Consider the following 21,365-nt stretch of genomic DNA (forward strand, 5'->3'; position numbering starts at 1 on the left):
TCCTTCCTAACAACCCGACCTTTAACCTGAGGAACCAGGCAACTGATTAGGCCTGTGGGAAGACCCCCAAAAGTGCTTTAGTTTTCGAGATACCCCTACCGGAGGTAGAACAAAGCACAACAATGATTTTCATATTCTCCTAGGTCTCCCATATATGAAATGGATTCTTGTATAAAAATATTTTACTGCAAAAATGGTTAAATTGACAGATATTGTGACATAACCCATAAATAGAAAAAGTGCAAAATGAAGCCAGGCCGAATGGGAGATGGTACACCAAAGCTCATGTAATTTCATAATGCTAGCTCTGATTGATCCCAAATTTGATGTGATAATGGCCAGGGGGTTCCTCTACATGTGTAAAGAAACAGAATGTGAATATATTGATGCGTTGAGGAAATACAGTACTACAAACACATAAGTACAATAAGCGGAAGTATCAAATTTGAAGGTCTATGATGAATGTATTCATTTACTTTTAGGTAGCTTTGGCTGGGATTCTCCTAGAAACACCAATCAGGATTTTCTGGAATGGTATGACTGTGCTGAATCCAGCAATATATGATATGCAACTGTAGCAGGTATGGTCAATGGTCGACATTAAGAAATGTATCATGTGTTCCAAGCATGAAATGGGGTAAATGGCATATCTGCATTTAATAGATACTTATTAATACACTTCAATCAGGTAGACACACCAGTTATTAAAAGTTTTGTATCAACTTAAATTTAAGGAGTAAATAAATGTTCTTGATGCAATTGCAAGTAATAATTTGCACTTAAACCTTTAAGTAAGGGATAATGTACAGCGAGCCGGTCATTGTTGTGGAATAAACCCTGACAGGGTGATGCGGCAAACCCGATGCAAAGCATCGCCCTGAAGGGCTTTATTTCACAACAATGACCCACTAGGTGTACATTATCCCGCTTATTACATGGCTAATTACTTCAGAAATCAATAATTTGACACAAAAACGATCCTCCAGAGTCCGAGATCAGAACTGCGCGCATAGCAACGGTCTGTTATACATAGCAACGGTCTGTTATACATAGCAACGGTCTGTTACACATTGCAACGGTCTGTTATAAAGAAATAACAGAGAGTAGAACGCCATGATTGACCGATCAGAATCGAGTATTCAACAAAGTCATGTAATAAGTATGTATATATAACACCCATATGAACATAAAACGTTCCCTGGTCTATTTGTTTCTTGCTTTTTCCATCTTTTGAATGCATCATGTCCATCCACATTATCTTCGGTGACAAAATGTGTCATGTTTGGACCGTCAGGAAAGGTGCACAAGCAAAACTCAGTTCACGCTGAGAAATGCATTTGAATTTCATCACTGCAGTATGTGTGTGGGATGTTTCTGAGCTTTTGTGGAGCCGCTGGTTTCTGGAAGAACGTGGCCTCATGGATCCATCTTCTGACTGTCTATTCTTTTCCAATGGCATATAAATGTACTGGGTCGGGACACATGCGCGCTCGCATGTGGTTGAAATCCCCGCTCCGCTGCCTGCCTGCCTTCACTGACTCCACTGCTCGCTCCCCCTCTAGACGTGAACGCGCGCTCACTACACACTGCAGGAGAGTTAGTTTAGCTCTGAGAATATCTAGTGAATGTACAGTGGACGTTTGTGCAGAAATAACTGCTGCAGCTCCTCCAGACCAACAGAGGTTTCCCGTGTCTTGTGAAGTGACGGAGCTCGCAGTGAGAAACGTTATCGTCTCCGACCGGGTGCCAGTGCCTCCCTCCGGCCGCGCGAGGCTGAAGCAAGAAAAGCTAACACTAGGATCAGCAGCGATTCATGGAGAGACCTCCGTCTGGTCAGCTAACATTACTGCCAAGCAGCTGAAATATAGAGTGATATTGTGGTTTTAGCTGACATGTGTCGCCTCACTGTTTTGAGCGATGCTCGTTCATGTCTATGTAGAGCGAGCACAAGCGCGAGCCCGACGCTGACTTTAGTTGACTTAAAGGCCACAGGTGTTGCTGTTAACAAGCATTTCTGATTCTTACAAACAGTCCCTTTAAAGGCAACAGGAATAATGGAAAAAATTTAATTATTAATATTATTATTTTAGTTATTAATACTAATAATAATAATAGTTATTATTAATAATTTAATTTTTTCCCTGCCAATTTACTGCTCCACACTCCAGTCCAGTAGGTGGCGGTAATGCACTTATAAGCTGGTTTGAAAACCGCCATAAACCTCAAAGAAGAAGAACTGTCTGACTTGACATCAGTTCATCTCCAACGAGCCTGTTAATGATGCTGTTGTAGGAACAACAACAAACAACAACACGGTGATATCAGACCGTGCGAGCAACGATGGTGCGGGTGAAATCCAGGTACAATGTGCTGTTTCGTGTACCACTTGTTAACATGTTATATGTGTTCACAGTTGTTTTGTAACAGTCTCCTCTTCTTCTGTCTGCAGGTATTTACTGTGTGAAGTCAACGTGTCGGACCGGAGCCGCCTGCTGTTGCTGGATGACCGAGCTGTCGCAGCCGCAGTGAAGGCGGCGGTGGCGCGCATACACGGAGACTACGGGGCGGCTCTCTTGAGCATCAGATTCTCCGGTAAGCAGAGAGATGCTTTACCAAAAACATAGTGACAGTTGACAATACTCCATCACAAGTAAAAGTGCTCCGTTCAAATGAAAAATGCGAGAATAGACTGCCCTCTTCTCCCGAGAAACGACAGTTGGTGTAGCTCTATTGTCGTCCGGGTGGGAACAGTAGGGATTATACACACTGCTCAGTTCCAGAGACAGGATAAAACAGGGGTCAGCAACCTGCAGCTCTGGAGCCACATGTGGCTCTTTAGCCTCCTCTCCAATGGCTCCCTGTGGATTTATAAAAATGGAAATGAATAACTGTTTTTTGTTTACATTTTCATTTTTATTTATCATTGTTGTAGGTCTATGGTACGACGGAGTATTAGGGCCACATTGAGGAAAAAAAACTAATCTGAGATTTCGAGAGTAAAGTCATAATATTATGAGAATAAAGTCGTAATATTATAAAGTATTAATTTTACGTGTTATTTTCTTTTTTTCTCGTAACGTTCTGACTTTATTCTCGCAAAATTACAACTTTTTTTCTCGTAAAGTTATGACTTTATTCTCATAATATTAAAAAAAAATTCTCGTAAAGTTATGACTTTATTTTCGTAATATTACGACTTTTTTTTCGTAAAGTTATGACTTTATTTTTGTAATATTACAACTTTTTCTCCTAAAGTTATGACTTTATTTTTGTAATATTACGACTTTTTTCTCGTAAAGTTATGACTTTATTTTCGTATTATTATGACTTTTTCTCGTAAAGTTATGACTTTATTTTCATAATATTACAATGTTCTTCTCCTAAAGTTAGGACTTTATTTTCGTAATATTACAACGTTTTTCTCCTGAAGTTAGGATTTTATTCTCATATTACAACTTTTTCTCTCGTTAAGTTATGACTTTATTGTCGTTACTACAACCTTTTCTCCTAAAGTTATGACTTAATTCTCGTAATATTACAACTTTTTTCTCGTAATATTATGACTTTATTCTGGATATAATAATACTCCGTCATACATTTGCACTGTGGCCCTCACTGCATTAGACTTATATACTTTATACTTAGACTATAAACTGAGTTACCTTCATCACAGTGCTCAAATGTTTTGTGGCTCCAGACATTTTGATTTTTGATTTTTTGCCTAAAATGGCTCGTTTTGATAGTAAAGGTTGCTGAACCTTGGGCTAAGATAACGAAAAGGGGGGGGAAAAAGTGTGAACATTTGGGAGAATTCTTACCCCGGGAGGAAAACGGGAGAGTTGGTAAGTATGCATTCACATTCCTAAACAGCGTAAAAACAGTCTCCAAATGAGCTGAGTGAACTAAGACACAGTAATCAATGATAAATTAATGTTTCATGTACTTTTTCTTGTGTTTCTTTCTTTTTAGTGAAATATCTGAACGCTCATACTGGAATAGTATTCCTGCGTTTCCCCAAAAGCTCTTACAAACTCCTCTGGTCTGCATTGCCTTTCATTACCTGTATAGAAACTCGTGGGCAGGAAATCCCATGTTTTCTGAATTGTTTGCACGTGGGAGGTAAGAAAAACATCAACACACATTTCATAATGAATCCTACATACCTTTTAACAATCTTCAATTTTCATTTAACACTAATCAAAGGCGTTTGTTTTTTCCAGGAACAATTAGAACATGTCAGAAGTTTCTGATCCGATACAATACCCAGCAGCTCCAAAGAATGCTCCCTAAATGTAAAGATGAAGGTAAGGAATTTAATTGAATGCTATCTAATGTCATTCATACATAACTCTGCAATAACAGTCAGTAGTGGTCCGTTTATTTATTTATCTGTTCATGTGATTTTTAACTCTTCGATAATAAAATCCCAATATTAACTTTAAATGTTTACCAGTGTTGGACATGCATCTATCTTACAGGATGTATTGAAGCATTTTGCATAAGATCCTTTTGAATTTTGTACTGCAGTCTTTAGTTACTGGAGACCACAGGATTGATGTATACAAGATGGCCTAAGAGAAATGCCATTTGACTTGTTTCTTCTCTATTTTTCATTTGCAGAAGAAAGAAAACAGGTTCAGAAAGCAATTCTGAGCTGCTATCTAACAGGAGGAAACAAGGAAGCATTTGAAGATGAATTGGAGAGTGAGGACGATGAAGAAGAGTAACTTCACAGCATGCAGTAAAAGGCAGCAGACTATTTTTGTTACTGGACTGGTAGAAAGGAAGATGAAGCATTTGAAGAAATGCATACCCAAATATGGTTCACTGCAGCTGCTCAGCACATTTGCTACTAAAGAAAACGGACTGACTATGCCTGTCTTCAATAGAGGGACACATTACATGATGTTTGTCAAATAAATAATTTGGGTTGGCAGAGTGGCCTGATGGCCAGTATTGATATCTTTTAACAGCAAGTTCACTTAACGCTGTTACTGAATCGATATCTCTTTGTTGTTTTGAATAAGTGTCACCAAAAATAAAACTGCTATCACATAGCACAACATAAGACTATGGCCTAATTCTGAAAAAAATGTTTCAATGAAATATTTTGTATTCATACTATGTTTTGTTCTCGTGTATTTTGTTTACAAATTAAAGCATGTTTTTTGAAGATATTGTATTTGTCACTGGTGCCCTAAAAATTAACATATCCATCCAAACATTAACAATATTGGTGGTATACAGTTGGTAAAAATAGTCAATATCAGCTGACATAGCATAACCTTTAACAATATTGGCAATAGTGTGACATACCATCTCAGGATAATATGTTTTGCTAAACTAATGTATTACCCAATCCTACTTAAAGTGGCAGTATAGGCAGTATATTTTTTGGCATTATTGGGCAAAAATTCCATAATCTTTCAGCATATTGTAATTCAAGTGCTCTGAGAGAAAACTAGACTTCTGCACCCCCTCTTGGCTATGTTTTCAGGCTTTAAAAAAACGGGAGATTTTGACCAATCACAGGTCATTTCAGAGAGAGAGTGTTCCTGTTGGCTGTGCTCCGGCTGGTGGGCAGTGCTTAGTATTTCCTCAACATGGCTGCCGGCCTGATCACAAACTTAACTTTCTCATTTCACAGCTAAACAGTACACTAGAAGATGTTTCTGAAAACATTTGAGGTGAGAAATAGGCATTACAGTAACAGAATATTGATTCATATTTGATCAGCGCTGCCTAGTTTGACCGTTTGATCCGTGTTCACGAGTGATTGACAGCTGCTCAGAGACGGCAGGTTCGAGATCAACTCTGATTGGTTGTTTGCCTCCGGTCTGTGAAATCTTGCAGATGCCATTAGGACCACCGGAGGACACATAGGCACATGATTTTTTTCAGATTTTCTCATGCTGTCTCATGTACTACTGTCAGGATATAGTGACCGTTTTATAAAAATAACTTTATTTTAATCATATTTGCTCCATTTCTACCCACTGCAGCTGTAAAACCTGAAAAGAAGCTATATTCACAGAGCCTTCCCTCTCTATTGAACAGTCTCGTCCTGCATTAGAAAAGTATGCAGTTAAAACAACCAAAAGAGCTAAAAGAACAATGGTCAAACACTGATTTTGTCAAAAAACTGTCTAAAAGTAAGTATAATTGTAAAAAAATTCAAAGAAATACATAATACAGAGAGAGAATTGTGCTAAAAGTTCCTAGAAATAACATGAAAACTCATCTCTGATGCAATATTCAAATAATCTGCTCAAAATGCATCCAAATCGCTTAGGGTTCGTTGTACAGTTTATCAGTTATTCTGTACTGACAGCTGGACAGGAGACTCCAGATCAGCTCTGATTGGTTGTTTTCCTCCGGTCTGTGAAATCCTGCACATGTCGTTAGGAGCTACTGACTACTGTCAGGATATAGTGACAGTTTATAAAAATATATATATTTTTTTAATCATATTTCCTCCATTTCTACCTACTGCAGCTTTAATCTGTTTCGTTGTAGCTTACATATCTTTTACGACTACATTTCCCACAATGCTTAACTGGGTCTTTACTACTTTCACCTGTCGTTTTTCTGGATTTTCTCAATTTCTTCTTTGACATTTTTCCAAAATGTTTGTATTTTCGGACAGTCCCAAAAAAATAACTTTTTTAAAAAATCATATTTCCTCCATTTCTACCTACTGCAGCTTTAATCGGTTTCGTTGTAGCTTACATATCTTTTACGACTACATTTCCCACAATGCTTAGCGGGGCCTTTACTAAACAGATTTGCAGGCGGCACAAGAAACATCCGGGTCTCCCAGGTTCCTGTTTGGCGACCCGTCGCCATTAGTGTAAGCTCGTCGTAACGGATTCATTTTTTGGTCAAAATCTCTAAACTTTCACGTTTTCCAGCTTTTGGAAAACATTTGACGCCTTGTTAAGGGCTTGTTTATCTTCCTTAACGAGTAAAAAGACTTAAATTCAGGGGTCTTGGCCCCGAGTGGCGAGTTTTCCGTCCTCTCTTCCGAACAGCCCACATTAACTTGAGACGCCGGAATCGTGTCTCTTTATTTTTCTTGTTGTTGTTTTACTGTGAAGATGTCGCCGTAATGGGTGCTCCGCGTTTGACAGAAATGAACCAGGGCCTTCGTCGCCTGACCCGCACTCACTGCAGCCTGCTGTCCTCTGACGTTTCTCTGTTTGATGCTCGGGAGCTCGGTGGCTCTCTACTACCCGGAGCTCCTCGGCCTATCATCTCCTCACTGCTCGGAGACAAACATGGAGAAAAACCCCAACAACAACAACAGCACCAACACCAAGGTTCCGCCTCGTTCCAGCTCCGCAGGCCCACCGCCGGGCGACTCTAAACCCAAAACAGGTGAAACCCTTTCAGTAATACAACATAACACAATGTCTGTCTGCACTTTGTAGCCACACAATCCATTATTATCTTGTGGCCTGCTGAGGCCTAGCAGCAGCAGCGCAGAGGTTGTTTATCTGGTGATAGTGATGTGTTGGTCGCGAACGAGCCGGTTCAAAGAGCCGGCTCTTTTAAGTGAACCATAAGAGCCGGTTCCCGTCCGAGAGCCGTTTTTTTTCCTTTTTTTCCCTTTTTTTTCTTTAATTAATTCAAGGCAGAATGATAGGATGATCTTGTCCGCGCCACTGGCACTCCATGCACTGATGGTACGTGTCCACAGGGGCATTTTTTATCGCGAGTGGACGCGACATTGGACGCTTGGTGGGCTGTCACTAGACACATGGCTGTCCCGACCTGATTGGATGAACGCTTTCCCTCTGTGGGCTGCTGCTCCCAGCTTTCAAACCGGAAACAGTATGGGGCTCGTTTGGAAACTTTCTTCTCTCATTTCACAAAAATAGTTTACCGAAATGTGGCGAGAAATAAGCCATGCAGTTGCCGAATCTGTCTTTATTTTCGATCGACAACTTTTATTTTGAAAGATTCTCGGGAATTTCGAGAGGCGGCGAGTCGCGTCGGACGCCCGTGATTTGCATAAAGTAGACTAGCCCTCAACTTTATGCAAATGAGGAGCGGTCGTCATGACGCTCCGTTTCTGGAATCGTGCCGACACGCTCCCAGAATGCATTGCACGGCTGCTTACATAGACAATGAATGGGGAGCATGGAAAGGCAGACAGTCTACAGGTACAGAGCAGGAGGGAGAGCAGGAGAGAAAGAAAGAGAGAGAGAGAGAGAGGAGTGCAGTGCAGTGCGCGAATAGCAGACAAGATGAGTGACAGTCGGAAACGAAGCAGCATGTAAAATTATGATATTCTGGAAATTATAAGGTTTAGTATAATTAAATTGAATAATTTAAGTGATATATGTGCACACATACTAATCATAGGTCAAAACAGCGCTAAATTTGGCTGAATTATAAAAGGCAAATGTGGTAAAAATGAAGAGCCGTTTAGGAGCCGAAAGAGCCGGATCTTTTTGGTGAGCTGAGCCGAATGATCTGGCTCACTAAAAAGAGCCGGAATTCCCATCACTATCTGGGAATGGCTGACGTCGCTGTCAAAACATTTGGCCCTCCAGCAGTCAGAAATGTTACGTTATCTAATATTTGCACACGACACTGTGTTTGTTATACCATTTGCCATACATGTATGCACCACAGTTGTCATATGCATGGATGTAGAGACACATTTTAATAATCAACTTATGCAAAAAAAAGTTTTACCTCCTAGCTAGTTGTTAACTTTACATACAAATTTGATGACTGCTCAGTAAGGCCACTTTTTTGTTTACAAGTATTAAGTAAGCTAGAAAATGCATAACCTAAAGAAATTGACCTGTGCACCTTGTCAATAATCAATAGAACAGTCACTATACAGGGAAAGTATTTTTTTTGTTTTTCTGAACAACACTCCCTGACACAACACATCAATTAATCATACCTGACAACAACATACATACACACAAACAGCCACAGCTGGCCACAAAAGACCTAACTGATTCTCAATCATGGATACATAAAATTCAAATTGTAGAGAATATAATACAGGGAGAGTATCCGCAAATAAGTCATGAAATAATAATAAGAAGAGAAAAAAAATAAAAAATAATAATTTAATATACATACATACATACATACATATTGTACATACACATATAATACACAAAAATAGAGAAATAAATAATAATAATACAAATAATAATGAATAAATTAAATAAAATTAAAAAAAAAAGGAAAAAGAAGATACTACTACTGGCTACTCAGAGATAACTGTAGTGGGTTTCTAAAAAATGACAAAAAGGGGCCCCATATTTTGTAAAATTGATTCTCTGTTCCCCGGGTGGTGTAACAGATTTTCTCTAAATTCATACAGGACATAATGTCTCTGCGCACCTTTTTAATCAAACAGTGTTTTGATTCTGCAATATACTGTATGTGTGTCTCAATTTCATCAGCTGGAGTGAAAGTTTACAAAAGGCCTAATCATTACCCATAGAACTAATGACAATAGATTTAATCAAGTGTGTTTACATGCCTACATGAAACCAGGTTACAAAGTCCCCCATATTACTTACTTTTTTCTTTCTGCACTTTCTGGTTAACAACTTACAAATCCAGCATTAGCAAAATGAAGATGTTGTATTGAAAGATAATATTCCTGTATTTGTATTGCTAATGAATGTTTTTTTTCTTTTCAGAAAGTAAAAATAATGGAGGCTCCAAGCGCTGCAGCCGCAAGCGTGAGCCCGCCTTTCCTAAAACCGACAGTTTCCAAGGCCCTCGCCACACCAATTCACAGAAAAGCAAGAATTTTGACAAGAGACCCCTTCAGAGAGGTGGAGGACGACAGTATGGAGTTACAGGCGGAGGACGACGTGAGGAGGTTGGTATTCTTAAGGGATCATCCTTTTAAAAAAAAAAAAGCAGGGATGTCAATCGATTAAAATATTTAATAGCATGATTGTCCATAGATAATCGCAAATTAATCACACATTTTTTATCTGTTTAAAATGTAGCGTAAAGGGAGATTTGTCAAGTTATACTCTTAACAACATGGGAGTGGGCAAATATGCTTGCTTTATGCAAATGTATGTATATATATATATATATATATATATATATATATATATTATTGGAAATCAATTAACAACACAAAACAATGACAAATATTGTCCAGAAACCCTCACAGGTACTGCATTTAACATAAAAAATATGCTCAAATCTTAACATGGCAAACTCAAACCCAACAGGCAACAACAGCTGTCAGTATGTCAGTGTGCTGACTTGACTATGACTTGCCCCAAACTGCATGTGATTATCATAAAGTGGGCATGTCTGTAAAGGGGAGACTTGTAGGTACCCGTAGAACCCATTTTCATTCACATATCTTGAAGTCAGAGGTCAAGGGACCCCTTTGAAAAATGTCCGTGCCAGTTTTTCCTCGCCAAAATTTAGCTCAAGTTTGGAGCATTATTTAGTTTCCTTCGCGACAAGCTGGTATGACATGATTGGTACCAATGGATTCCCCATATTTTTTAGTTTCATATGACGGTATCTTCACTCTAGCTTTGCTACAATCGTAAAATCGCAAATTGCATTAGTTCGTTAAAGAAATTAATGGCGTTAAAATTAATTTGCGAGTAATAAAGAAGATCTTGTCATTGAAACTTTTGAACTTTGAAAAGAAGCACAGCATCAGTTTTAAGTTCAAATATGCTTAATAAACATTCTTATCCACCTCTGCCTCTCCAGGTAGCAGAGACACGCCGGGCCGAGTTTAGCCCGGCTCAGTTTGCTGGACCGAAAAAAGTCAGCCTCAACCACCTGCTGAACTTCACCTTTGAACCCCGTGGAGGTAATGGTGTCTTCGGAGATGGAGGCCCCTCCGGTTGGGGCCGCCGAAACAAATGGGGCCACAAGCACAAGCCCTTCAACAAGGAGCTTTATCTGCAGGCCAAGTAAGCAGCTTCTCCATACAATACATTACAAAGCATTAAAAAGATAAAGATGTGTGAGTTACCTAACTTTGTGTGTTTCAGTTGCCAGTTTGTGGTGACTGATGACCAGGACTACAAGGCTCACTTCACTGATCCAGACACTCTGGTCAACTGGGACTGTGTGCAGCAAGTGGTGAGTGCCTGTCATCTGTTGAGCTGTGCTACCAGTACACACGTATAAGAAATAAAGCCCACATTCATTTACATACTGATGCACGCGTTTACAATCCATTTGTGTACATTTGTCTTCAGCGCATCTACAGTCACGAGGTGCCGTCTTGCCCCATCTGCCTCTACCCTCCTTTGTCAGCCCGCATCACCAAGTGTGGACACATCTTTTGCTGGCCGTGCATGCTGCACTACCTGTCTCTTGGTGACAAGAGCTGGTCCAAGTGCCCCATCTGCTATGAGGCAGTTCACATCGCTGACCTGAAGAGGTAAATGAGAAATAAATAAAGTGTTGTAGGCTAACTCTGAAGTAAAAGACATATTTCTTTAAAAAGGCTTAACAAAGAAAACACTAATGCTTTCAGATAGAGGCAGTTTAATTTGAGTCTTTGACAGTAACACTTCTAACAATTGGTTTCTTGTTGCAGTGTGGTTGCTATGGAGACCAGGCAGTATGTGGCTGGTGATGAAATCACCATGCGCCTGATGCGGAGGGAAAAGGGGGCTCTGGTGGCCATGCCTAGCTCTCAGTGGGTGAAGGTGGAGGAGCCTGTTGGCTTTGGAGGTGAGAGACAGGGGCACCATTTCCTCAAAGCATCGTGGTCTTCAATATGATTTTACATGGCTTACAGTAACTATAGCACCTTCTACATACAGACATTTTGGGTTTTGTTATTGGAATACAAGTGAACCATTTTCCACACACAATTTTCAGTGTTATATACTAGGGACGTCAAATTGAGGACATTTTCCCACCGGTTAATAAACTTATGACAACAGCGGTGTTACCAATTACACCGAACATTTTACAGGAAAAGATGACCGTCAATACCTGTAGAGCGCTTACTTTGATCTTTAACGTCGGGTAACTGTGTGTATGGCCTCTCCGGTCCAGCTTTCGCTGCGAGGCTGCAGGTTTCCACCTGGCACCGCTGCGCTGCCTACACCAGCTGTGACCACTCCGTCCTCGGCACGGCGATTGCCTCATTAAAGTTATGGTTCTCTTATAGCATTGCGTTTAAATCTGAAATATTGCCAAACAGGCACTTTTTCTTTTCGCTTTGACACCAAATCCTACGCCATCGTTTTGCCTGTCAACTCTCTCTCGTCCCGTGTGTTTGAGATCTGACTGCTGCTACTCTGTGCTGAGACGCCGTACGCAACAGACACTTTCTCTTTCAGTTTGTAGCGTCCATCATTTGACCATGTATTGATAACATGCCGCTGATATGAAAAAAATAACTAAATGGGTCGACGGTGGGGAAGTAATGTAATCCGTGTATACCTGAACACCGTGTTACACTGGCAACACCGACTACCGTGGCAAGCCTGTTATATACATGTATAATTCCTAAAGGGGATGATTCCCTTACTTTGCATTCAACGTGTGATGACCTGTGTTTTTCTAGATGCGTGTCTTAGCCCGTACTCCAAGCTGTTGCTGACCTCCCCGACGCAGGTTCTGAGCTTGGTAGCAGAGGAGAAGGCAGTCCTGCAGGCTCAGCTCAGCCAGGAAGGGGACGCCCAAGGCTGCTTCATCCAGAGCGCCCTTTGTCTTTTGCAGGTAACTAAAGCTGCATGCCTCTCTCTGACACCAGACAATAAGGTTATTTTGTCTGTAGTCATAAATGAAGCAGTGCATAGTTAATAAATAAAGGCTAACAAGCAGGTTTTAGCTATGCCACTGAATGTAAAAGTGATGCATTTTTCTCTTGTATGTCTCCAGGTGGAATATGAAACCTTCTTTATGGCTCAGAATCAAAGCATACATTGCTGTAGACTGATATTTACCTCTCTAACTGTATGTCTTTATGGTTTAGGAGCGAGAGGAAATGCTGCTGAAGCAGCAGAAAGCAAATGTGGTAGAAAGCCTTGACCTGTCCTCTCTCACTCTGGAAGAACCTTGTTTTCCTGAGGAGGAAGTGGTTACTCACTACAGCATCACCAAGGTGAGTCTAAAAACGTTTCTTTTCAAAATCTTTATTTCACAATAGTGTTTCTATTAATGACGGAATCGGCACGGTTGTGCAGTGGTTAGCACTGTTGCCTCATAGTAAGAGGGTCGCAGGTTCGAATCCGGCTTTGGTCCCTTCTGTGTTGAGTTTGCATGTCCCGTGTTAGTGTGGGTTTTCTCCGGGTTTTCCGGCTTCCTCCCAGAGTCCAGTTTAGGTTAATGTTGACTCTAAATTGCCTGTAGGTGTGAATGTGAGTGTGAATGGTTGCTGTCTCTATGCGTCAGCCCTGTGATAGTTTGGCGACCGGTGTACCGGTCCCCCCGCGACCCTGAACAGGATAAGCTTTTATATGGTATCATACACAATGATTAGTAAGAGGTCTGTCTCTTTCCTTTGTAGCCTGTGCTGCAGTACTCTTCTGCATTTGATGACGAGGTGGCGGAGGTCCCAGAGGACGCCGCTGCAGAGCTGCCAAGCTTGCCTGAAAGTATTTTGGAGAGTGTGCTGGAGGAGCCTCAAGAGGCTGTGGTGGATGCAGCCCCAGAGCCCCAGCCAAATGAGGCGAGCCCTGCCTGCCATGCAGACTCATGCCGCCCTTCAACCAGCGTGGTGCACGGACCATACTACTATTTCTACCAAGGTGGGTAATTCCCTGCTCACCTGCCTTAAGGCCTTTTCACACCGGGGATGAAAACAGAAAAAAATTAATGAAAATTCAAAATATTCTTTGACAATTTTCCGTGTTAGGCTAATAATAATAATAATAAGGCTGTACCGGATAGTTTGAAGCATCAAAGCTTTATTCATAATGTTGACATTGTAATTATTACTAAAAACTTACAGAAACATTGCGTGAAACAGTCCACTTTCTCTCCTGCACCTCTAACGGGGCACAAACAGATTTATGACATTGACATCCGAGAAAATCTATTGATCCTGTGAGCAAAAGTCATTAGTTTATTGGTTGTTTTGTTTTTATCGGCATCTGAAATCGCAGGAATCGAAATAGCTGCGGGAAAAAAAACACGGCATTGCGGAATACGAAAGTTTGAGATTCGGTGTGGATGGCCTCATAGAGATAGATAGGTTTGAATTTTTAAACTGACATGTGATTTATTACGTTTGGTCTAAAAAGGCCTTTAGCCTTGTAGGGTTTCCTCTGCCCAACAAAATAATTTGCGTTCAATTCAGCTTGGCTGCTGTGAGGGAAATGTTACTTTGATGAAATTGAATTGCAAACTTCCTGATTACATAAGAACCAAACGAGACATGGGACAAATCAGCTCTAATCAGCTGTCATCAACAAATCCCGTTTTGTTGGTAAAAATCAGAAGAAAGTAATATTAACATATTTTAAACATAGCTGGAAAATCTTGTACATAGCCACTGAAACAATGATGTCTTGGATTCTGACCATGAAAAAGTGCAGGAAGTTTGTCTTGCCCGTATGGGCTTTTTGTTTTTCTCACCTCATGTTTAAGTTTCAGTGTTGACTTTTCTCATTACCTTGTTTTTCTCCCTCTCCCATGTTTGTCCCTCCAGCTGATGACTGCCAGCAGATGTTCCTGCATCCTGTGAATGTACGCTGTCTGCTGCGTGAATACGGCAGCTTGGAGGCTAGTCCTGACTCCATCACTGCCACGGTGGTGGAGATCGTGGGACACACAGTCACTGAGGTCAGCAAAACAAGGAAACACAAACTGCATACTATACAGATTTTTTGTGTAGCTGTTTCAACAGAGAGCGTGATGGGCGTTTCAAGGTTTAGGCAGTATTTTTCTCCACAAAACTGCTTTTACAATCTACTGTAACCGGTATTCTGTTAGTCTGCTTAACTCATAACGTTATGTTTGAATATGGCAAACCGTTTACTTTAAAGACGGGCACACACTACATGAGAATCAAGACGATTTTGGGCCCAATTCCCCCCTCCAGACGATCGTCAGCAGAGCCTCGATTTTTTTGATGGTTCTTAAGATTATCGTTCTAGATATTCCTGTGTTGTGAGGTCTGTTAAGAGTGTTTTTTTTACATCCCCCGATCGGCTCGGAAGTCCATCCTGGCTGCACCGATCTCAAATCCTAAATATAAAACATGTTCAGTATTTACGATAGGATATCCTGTTGTGTGTGGGGAATCCCGAGGATAGTCGATGACGCGGTCACGTGAGAAAGAGCGATGGCTATTTGAAAATCAAGCTGACCGAAGAAGGAACCATCACCGTCATGGCGGCCTAATGCATGAGCTAATGCAAAACACAAAGCATAAAGTAGTAGTCAGATGGACCTCAGAAATGGACGACCAACTTGTTGATTTGTGGCAACAACACAAGTGTGTATTTAACGTGTCTCCATGACTTCGTCCATCCATACTTTGTGAATTTCAGGACAAAGTAGTGCAAAAACTAACACGCTAATTCTTCCCGTCCGTCATCGGACATTTTTGTTTAAACTAAAGTCGCGTTTGATCGCGAGAGATTTTTTGACTTTTAGCCGGGACTCTAGTTGTTCATGTATGGAATGTTAGAGTGTGGTGTGCTGTTACTCACCACACACTATAGGAACAAAACTGTTAAATTTAAAATAACATGTCGTTATGCGTAGGGTCTCTCACATTTTCAAAATCTGTTAAGATTTGAAAAATCTTTTAGTGTGGGCCAGCCTTAACTGATTTTTCAAGCACTGCTCTGTTGCAGGAGATCCGTCGTCGGCATCGCTATCTGGCACATCTGCCGCTCACATGCGAGTTCAGCATCTGCGAATTAGCCCTGCAGCCGCCAATCCTGTCCAAAGAAACTCTGGACACATTTGCAGGTTAGAACACTTTGCCCGTTTTTTCAGAATGTGAATTTAGAGTTGCAGCGAGGACATTTCATAGATTTGTAATCTTTGACTGTATGCATTTTCCTCCAAACTGCTAGACGACTTGGAGAAGAGGCAGCGCCTGAGGCAGAAGAAAGCGAGGGATGAGAAGCGCAGAGAGAAGCGAATTGAAATCGAGGAGAACAAGAAGCAGGGTAAATGTAAGTACAGCTGATCAGGTCACAAGCTGAAAATCTCTATTTGCGCTCACTTCAGTGTTAAATTTGGCAGCTATTTTAGATTTAGTCTTAGTCTTAAAACGAAAATGCTTATTAGTTTTAGTCACATTTTCGCCATTTTTATCTTGTTCAATGACGTCAGTGCCGTCTCGTCATCGTCTCATCTTATTCATAGAAAAAAAGTTTGTTGACGAACATATTTCGTCATAGTTTTCGTTAACGAAATTAACACTGACTCACATGTCCCCCAGATCCTGAGGTCCATATTGGATTGGAGAACCTTCAGCATTTCCCAGCATTCGGGTCTCCTCCTCACAACAGCAGCCCCCCAATGCAGCCTGACTTCACATTTGCCCCCCCTTCACCCCTCAGCAGCAGTCCTTCCTCTGGTAAGAGCAGCTCACTCCTTTGCAATTCATTGTTCAGTGCTGTAAATGTAATCTCTGGCTGTTTTATTACTTGAACATTGTGAGTTTAGCATTCCTTTTGTTGTTTTAGATGGGATGAGATTCCCAAGTCTGAATGGGCAAAGCTCTTCACCCATTGTGGGTAGCCTGGAGGATGACTCCCACTGTATGTCCTTTGCACAGGTGTGTATGGCAAACACACAAATACCAACTTAGCAACACTGTTAGTTGAGACTGCCTTTGTCATAAGGGAAATGCATCACATTACTGAAGTGCCAATGTTGTAGCACATAACTTGCATGCTTTGACATGGTCCTGTGTTCTGTTTAGATGCTAAGAGATGGGAAAGCCAGAGGTGATGCTGGGCCCAGGATCACTCCAAAGAAAGGTAGTGCAAGATTGCAGATGTTGTGGTGACTTGAACATGTTATGTTACAATTAGGGCTGTCAAAGTTAACGTGATATAACATTAACGCAACTTGCGATTTTGAATTAATCTCTTAAAAATCAGACGTGCCGCTGATCTCTCTGAGGTTGTAGCCGGCTCAGTTCTAAAGCTAGATGAAAGATGGTGAAGAAACTGGTATCATATGAAACTATAAAAACCTACGGAATACATTGGTACCAACCATGTCATACTAGTTTGTCGAGAAGGAGGTTAAATAACGCTCCAAACTTACGCTAAATTTTGGCGAGGAAAAGCTGTCATGGACATTTTTAAAGAGGTCCCTTGACCTCTGACCTCAAGATATGTGAATGAAAATGGGTTCTATGGGTACCCACGAGTCTCCCCTTTACAGACATGCCCACTTTATAATAATCATATGTGTAATAACCACTGTTCTGTTAGACAGCAGTTTACGAAATAATGCGTTTCTATATTCCTAGTTTGTTCTGTACTGTGCATTTGTGCTTGTGTCATTTGGTACATGTAGCACGTACTGAAAGGTGTGTGGGTGACATAACAGGAGCTTTGTGTTGTATTATGTATTTCTTGTAAAGCCAGTTTTTCTTTTTTACGGCTGTTGAGCAGTGTAACTCCCTGAAGGCTTTCTGAAGTCACCTCATAATATTGTGTCCTGTGTTGTGCAGATACACTGCTAGCTCCCCCAGCAGCGGACAGCGACGGAGAGAGCGACGGGTCGGACCGCGTCCCTGTACCCAGCTTCCAGAACTCCTTCAGCCAGGCTTTTGAGAAGGCACTTCTGCAGCTGGACAGTGGCCCAGCTCCTCCTCCACAACCTGTGGTTGACCCAGGTGTGGCATCTATGAATTAACTGTATCGAGTAGGGATGTTAATATTACATTTTATTTCTGACCGATAGTCGACCCTCAATCATTAACCAACTAGATGAATGCTTTTCATGCAGCGGTGCTGTGGTTTTAGTGCCTAACAAGCCGCCCAGCTGCAACGATAAGCCGATGCACAAACAGGTTAAATCCATCCCTTATCACTAGCAGCAGTGTATGCGTAAAACAGACAACTGAGTCCCCAGTTCACCCGTCTGGGAAAGTTATCAGCCACGATGCTGCGTGCATTGTTGTGGACACAAGCAGACACTTTGCAGTTCGTCCTTTAACCCCAAGGTTGGCCGTTCGATCACCGGCTCTTACTGTCTGCATGTCGAAGTGTTCTTGAGCGAGACGCTGAACACCAACTTGCTCCCCGGGCGCTTTACAGCAGCTCACTGCTCCTAAATGCTTAGGATGGATTAAATGCAGAGGTCAAATTTAATGTATGTACAGTATATGACGAACCTAATAAAGTTTATGTAAGGTTAGCAAGTGTCTGACAGACTGCGTGTGTGAGACGACGATGAGTATGAAGTCATAGCTGTGAATGTAGCAGTGCAGTGTGTGTACAGTTTATTTGTCGGCGAATAAGTGCTACAACTCCTCAAGACCCGAGCCAGAGTTTTGCTCAGCTTTTTATTGAATTAATAATATTTATTTTTACTGTTTAACTGATCGCATTTAAGTCAAAATTCTTAATGTCGGTTAACAGTTATAATTATTAACATCCCTAGTATCGAGTAAATTATATTTTGGTAATATTTCTAAAGTGTTTTGTATTTAAAAGGTGCACTCATCCTCGGTGTCTTGTCTTTCAGATGAGAAAGGTGGAAAGAAGAAGAAGAAAAAGCAGAAACTTCTGTTCAGCACATCCATGGTTCACACAAAGTAGACAACACTGAAGTTCCTTTAATCATCATTTCTTGAGTTGATCTTCCCATTGCTTGTGTGTTTACTTCCATGCAGATCTTTCTTGGAGCTATAAGCTAATGAAAAAAAGGTTTTAGTGTGTAGCCAAAGTTCATACTGCTTGTAGTCATTGTTCTTAGGGCTCGATCCGTTGTTTGGGCGGCACGCCATCAGTTTAATTTACCTTAACTTTTCGTTGCACAATTTAGGTCAAAGCTTTGCAGCACCCTCCTGTCGCACTGCAAGCCTTATGGGTAACATGTTGAGATAAGTAAAAGCAGGATACGTAAAGCAAAGGATGTGACAAGCTCTCGTTAGGTATGCTTTAGGCTTTTCATGGCTCTCATCACAGTGGTTGCTGTACGATGTCCAACTTTCCTGAAGTTGACTGAGCATCTAGGATCCATGAGTAATATTGATAGGAGAATTCTGGGTGCTTTATATTAGAGTAGCAGTCAGCCAGCTGCAGGCACGTTGCACCTTTAAATCTTTCCAAGATACTCAGTGCTCAGACATCAATGTGGAACTTCAACTTGGAATAGAAACAAATGCATTTCAGTGTTTATCACAGGTAATAATTCGGGCTATTACTTCCTCAGCCTTCAAGAGGATACATTTTGGGATTGAGATCAATGCGCTGGTATTTTTGTAACAACAACATGAATACAAAATGCTCCGATGCCATTGTGAGGAAGTGACAACACAGTATTGTATTAAAAGAGATTAGATCTGTCGGTTCAACAGAACTCCAGTATACAAGTATATCCTGCGTGATTAAACCAAAAGTACGGGCTTTCTTCTCATTCTGTTCCTCCTCTGTGTCATCTTCTGTTGTAGAAGGTTCCCTAACTTTTAACATTACTCCCCCATAAATTTCAGTGTTGAAAATGTGTGAAGTTAGACAGTTGCTGGGATTTAAAGAATGTGTTTGAAACCTGGAAAAAAAAAGTGGATTGGGAATTTGTTTGGTTTGATGGTTCTTTAATTCACCTTTAATTTTGAGCAAGTTTAAAGGCTAGTGAACGTAACTAGTCTGTTGAAATGAATAAAAAATTATGCACAATCAAGGTACTGACTGTTTTATTATGCTATTAGCTAATGCCAAGGACGATAAAGGATCATATTTGGTAACGTCGAATACTAGAAATCCCCACCAAATTGGTGGCTGCCATGTTTTTAATGTAGTAATTAGTTTTGCCCACATGAGGGCAGTCCTGACAAGTCTGATGTTTATAGTACACCTATTTATTATGATTATACATAGTTATCTCATCTGTTGAGTAAATGTTTTATACATTGAATGCCTGGTTAATATCACGCTAGGAGCAGGGTCAGACATGAACCAAATTAAGCTATTAAAATACATTATGTGTGTTTCCTTGTTCATATGACAACAGGTCTCTTCATTCAGGCAGGCATTAGCTAAGGTTTGGTTCTATTCAACCTTTTGAAACTTTATCTATTCACATAAAAACAAAGAAGTCATTAATACAAACAATGTGAGAGTCAACGGGAATTTATTAAATAAAAACCTTAAACGGCACTGATAAATTGTTTTTGCAGCTTCTTATTTTTTTTTAGTTAAAAATTGTTTTAATGTACTGTTTGGTTTCATTTTCAAATTTTATAAATTAGGGTTTAGAGTGGCTAAATTTGATTTATGAATATTAAATTGAGCTAAAATTATGATCAAATTTATAAATTATTCTCATCATGTTGTGCTATTGTAATTGTACAAACTAAACAGTACATTATGCAAAAAAAAAAAAAAAGTAAGAAGATCTACTTTTTTTAAACTGTCAGTCCCAATGGGATTACTTTCTACATAGCTGGGACGGGATAATTCTCGGCCAATCACATTATCTAATCTAGTGTCAAGCAAAAAATGCGTCAAGTTATCCACATTCAGATCGACAGCAGACCGGAAGTCAGTCTGATTTGCCTTTAAAATACAGGAGTTTTAAGTGGGACGAACTCCTGTTTGTTCTTTTACTTTCAACATCTACAAATATTAAAGCAAAATACTTATTTGGAATATTGAGTGTAGCTGCTAGAAAAGCAATTACTAAGAAATGGCTTAAACCAGATACCCCAACATTAGAGAACTGGTTTGATGTCATTTATGAAATATTTGTGATGGAAAGAATTACTTTCTCAATGAGGCTTCAAGAAACTAAGTTTGAGGAAATTTGGAAGGACTATTCTCGTAATATTAAGACTTTTTTCTTGCAAAGTTATGACTTTATTTTTGTAATATTACGACTTTTTTCTCGTAAACCTATGACTTTATTCTCGTAATATTACGACTTTTTTCTTGCAAAGTTATGACTTTATTCTCGTAATTTTACGACTTTTTTCTCGTAAACCTATGACTTTATTCTTGTAATATTATGACTTTATTCTCGTAATATTACGACTTTTTTCTCGTAAACCTATGACTTTATTCTTGTAATATTATGACTTTATTCCCATAATATTACGACTTTCTTCTCGCAAAGTTATGACTTTATTCTCGTAATATTACGACTTTTTTCTCGTAAACCTATGACTTTATTCTCGTAATATTACGACTTTTTTCTTGCAAAGTTATGACTTTATTCTCGTAATTTTACGACTT

The 21,365-nt window shown here is 40.2% G+C and overlaps 2 protein-coding genes across 2 annotated transcripts; both read left to right on the forward strand.

The window, feature by feature from the left end:
- Nucleotides 1-2,221: 2,221 nt before the first annotated feature.
- On the forward strand, nucleotides 2,222-5,173 carry pop5 (POP5 homolog, ribonuclease P/MRP subunit). The gene is made up of 5 exons (XM_074638777.1): nucleotides 2,222-2,360; nucleotides 2,450-2,592; nucleotides 3,970-4,119; nucleotides 4,221-4,304; nucleotides 4,621-5,173. The coding sequence occupies exons 1-5, from the start codon at nucleotides 2,341-2,343 to the stop codon at nucleotides 4,725-4,727; spliced, it is 504 nt and encodes a 167-aa protein (XP_074494878.1). The 5' UTR covers nucleotides 2,222-2,340; the 3' UTR covers nucleotides 4,728-5,173.
- Nucleotides 5,174-6,799: 1,626 nt separating this feature from the next.
- rnf10 (ring finger protein 10) lies at nucleotides 6,800-19,815 on the forward strand. Its single transcript, XM_074638778.1, has 17 exons — nucleotides 6,800-7,377; nucleotides 9,678-9,862; nucleotides 10,732-10,937; nucleotides 11,019-11,109; nucleotides 11,229-11,413; nucleotides 11,573-11,709; nucleotides 12,554-12,708; nucleotides 12,965-13,093; nucleotides 13,499-13,739; nucleotides 14,642-14,775; nucleotides 15,795-15,912; nucleotides 16,020-16,121; nucleotides 16,391-16,528; nucleotides 16,638-16,729; nucleotides 16,877-16,934; nucleotides 17,639-17,803; nucleotides 18,658-19,815. Exons 1-17 carry the CDS (start codon nucleotides 7,203-7,205, stop codon nucleotides 18,729-18,731), a joined length of 2,385 nt encoding a protein of 794 aa, XP_074494879.1. The 5' UTR covers nucleotides 6,800-7,202; the 3' UTR covers nucleotides 18,732-19,815.
- The last annotated feature ends 1,550 nt before the right edge of the window (nucleotides 19,816-21,365 follow it).

This window comes from Sebastes fasciatus, chromosome 6, assembly GCF_043250625.1.
Source record: "Sebastes fasciatus isolate fSebFas1 chromosome 6, fSebFas1.pri, whole genome shotgun sequence".
Lineage (NCBI taxonomy): Eukaryota > Metazoa > Chordata > Actinopteri > Perciformes > Sebastidae > Sebastes > Sebastes fasciatus.